The 1,680-nt window shown below is 41.8% G+C and overlaps 1 protein-coding gene across 1 annotated transcript; it reads right to left on the bottom strand.

Annotated features, from left to right (window-relative positions):
• Positions 1–458: 458 nt before the first annotated feature.
• Positions 459–1,145, bottom strand: LOC104279478 (muscle-related coiled-coil protein-like). Its single transcript, XM_009876771.1, has one exon. The coding sequence runs from the start codon at positions 1,143–1,145 to the stop codon at positions 459–461; it is 687 nt and encodes a 228-aa protein (XP_009875073.1).
• Positions 1,146–1,680: the final 535 nt, after the last annotated feature.

Raw genomic sequence — 1,680 nt, 5'->3', positions numbered from 1 at the left:
AAACATTTGTACAGCTAAATAGGCAATTTTCATAGTTCTTCCTTTTGCTTATATCAAGTAATAGCTCTGTTATTGTTTCCTGATTAGACAAGCTGGTATAAGATAACGGAACTAATTTTTAGATGGTTGTACATAAAACTAAAGAGAGTAATTAGTCTGTGAAGTGACTGCTACATCAATCTTGACAAAACAGCAGATTTCCATCTCCCTTTGACATGTGAGTTCCATTTGGGTTAATGAGCGGTGGCCACCGGCACATGGCAAGACAGGGAGGGAGCCCCTTCATTCAGTTTGCGCGGCTTGGCTTTTGTCAGAAAGACAACACTGCAGATACCCGTGTAAATGACAGAACACCCCTCTCCAACCCCCCCAACACATGTTTCGTGATATAACACAAATTCACACATTTTTCTAAAGCTGAGTGAATACATACTGTGTTATCTCTCGTTCATTGTTTGCTAATTGATTCCGTATGAGGATTGCTTTAAGTCTAGCAAAGGGACATCATCACCTCCTCCTTTTCCTTCCTGCTTAAGAACGACCGCTGGGATTGTCACTCCTATTTCAGCTGACTGGGGAGCGCCTTTCGTCGCATTATTCTTGTCTTTCTTTACCTTAGTGATCACTTCTGTGTAAGAGATTTCTTCAGTGAAGGGCTCTGCTGCTGCGAGCTCAGTGTCAATGTGCACACCGGCTTCCTGGATCCCCTCCTCACCTTCAGCTCCCGTTCGTTCTTTATTTTTTTTGTGGATTTTGAATGTCTCCTTCGTTGGGGCAGCTTGTGAAATGCTCTTCTTGATCCTCATCCCAGATTGTTTGAGTCTCTCTCCTGACTGCCTGATCCTCTCTCTCCTCTCAGGGGTCACTATTCTAGTTCGAAGCCTGTTTACCCTCTTGCCGAAATTTTGTCTCGTCTTTTGGATATTTTCCCTCGAAAAAGCCTTTTTGATATCATCTATGCGCCTCATGCCTGATTTCTTGAACTGGGTCGCTCTGCTTTCTTCGATATAATATTCTTCATCAGAAGACAGATCATCAGGTGGGAAGAAATCATCCTCTAGTGTTTCACCTGCTGTCCTCTCTTTGATAACAGAGAGAGATGAAGGACACTCGGTTTCCTCCTGTGAATGAGAGCACAGAGTCATCTTCCAGCAAGTGTGTTTTAAAAGGATGGTGATTCAAGCATTTTATTTGTTGACTTGTAGTTAATTAAAGCTAACTGAAACACAATATTGTAACCAAGTAAGGTTGGCTTGTACCATTGTATGTGATTTATACAGAACACAAACGGCAGAAGAAACCTTTGTAAGTTCGGTAAAGACATTATACCCAATTAAAGATTTCTTTTCAGTGTGGTTCTACCTGAAGCTGATGAATACCATGGTCCTATGTGTACTGGCCTCTAACGGATTTCAGAGCAGATTTGTCTGTGTTTTTTAATTTTTTTTTAAGCTTATCTGCTTCTCTGCGATTGGACCTAGATCCATTATTCATCACCAATAGAAGGAAACATCCTGTAGACAACAGAGGCTCTTGTTCTGGTGTCACCTGTACACTCTCCAAAGGAGTGCCAGTGATACTGATACCAGCAGCTTCAGTCCTTTGTTGTCAGCAAGAAAATTGCATATTTTTGACTTAGCAAACATTTCTGTTGCTGCCCAGAAAGGGATGAACTCCAGC

This window comes from Apaloderma vittatum, unplaced genomic scaffold (assembly GCF_000703405.1).
Source record: "Apaloderma vittatum isolate BGI_N311 unplaced genomic scaffold, ASM70340v1 scaffold6279, whole genome shotgun sequence".
NCBI lineage: Eukaryota > Metazoa > Chordata > Aves > Trogoniformes > Trogonidae > Apaloderma > Apaloderma vittatum.
Note: the sequence above shows the minus strand (reverse complement) of the source record. Positions and strands in the feature narration are given on the sequence as shown.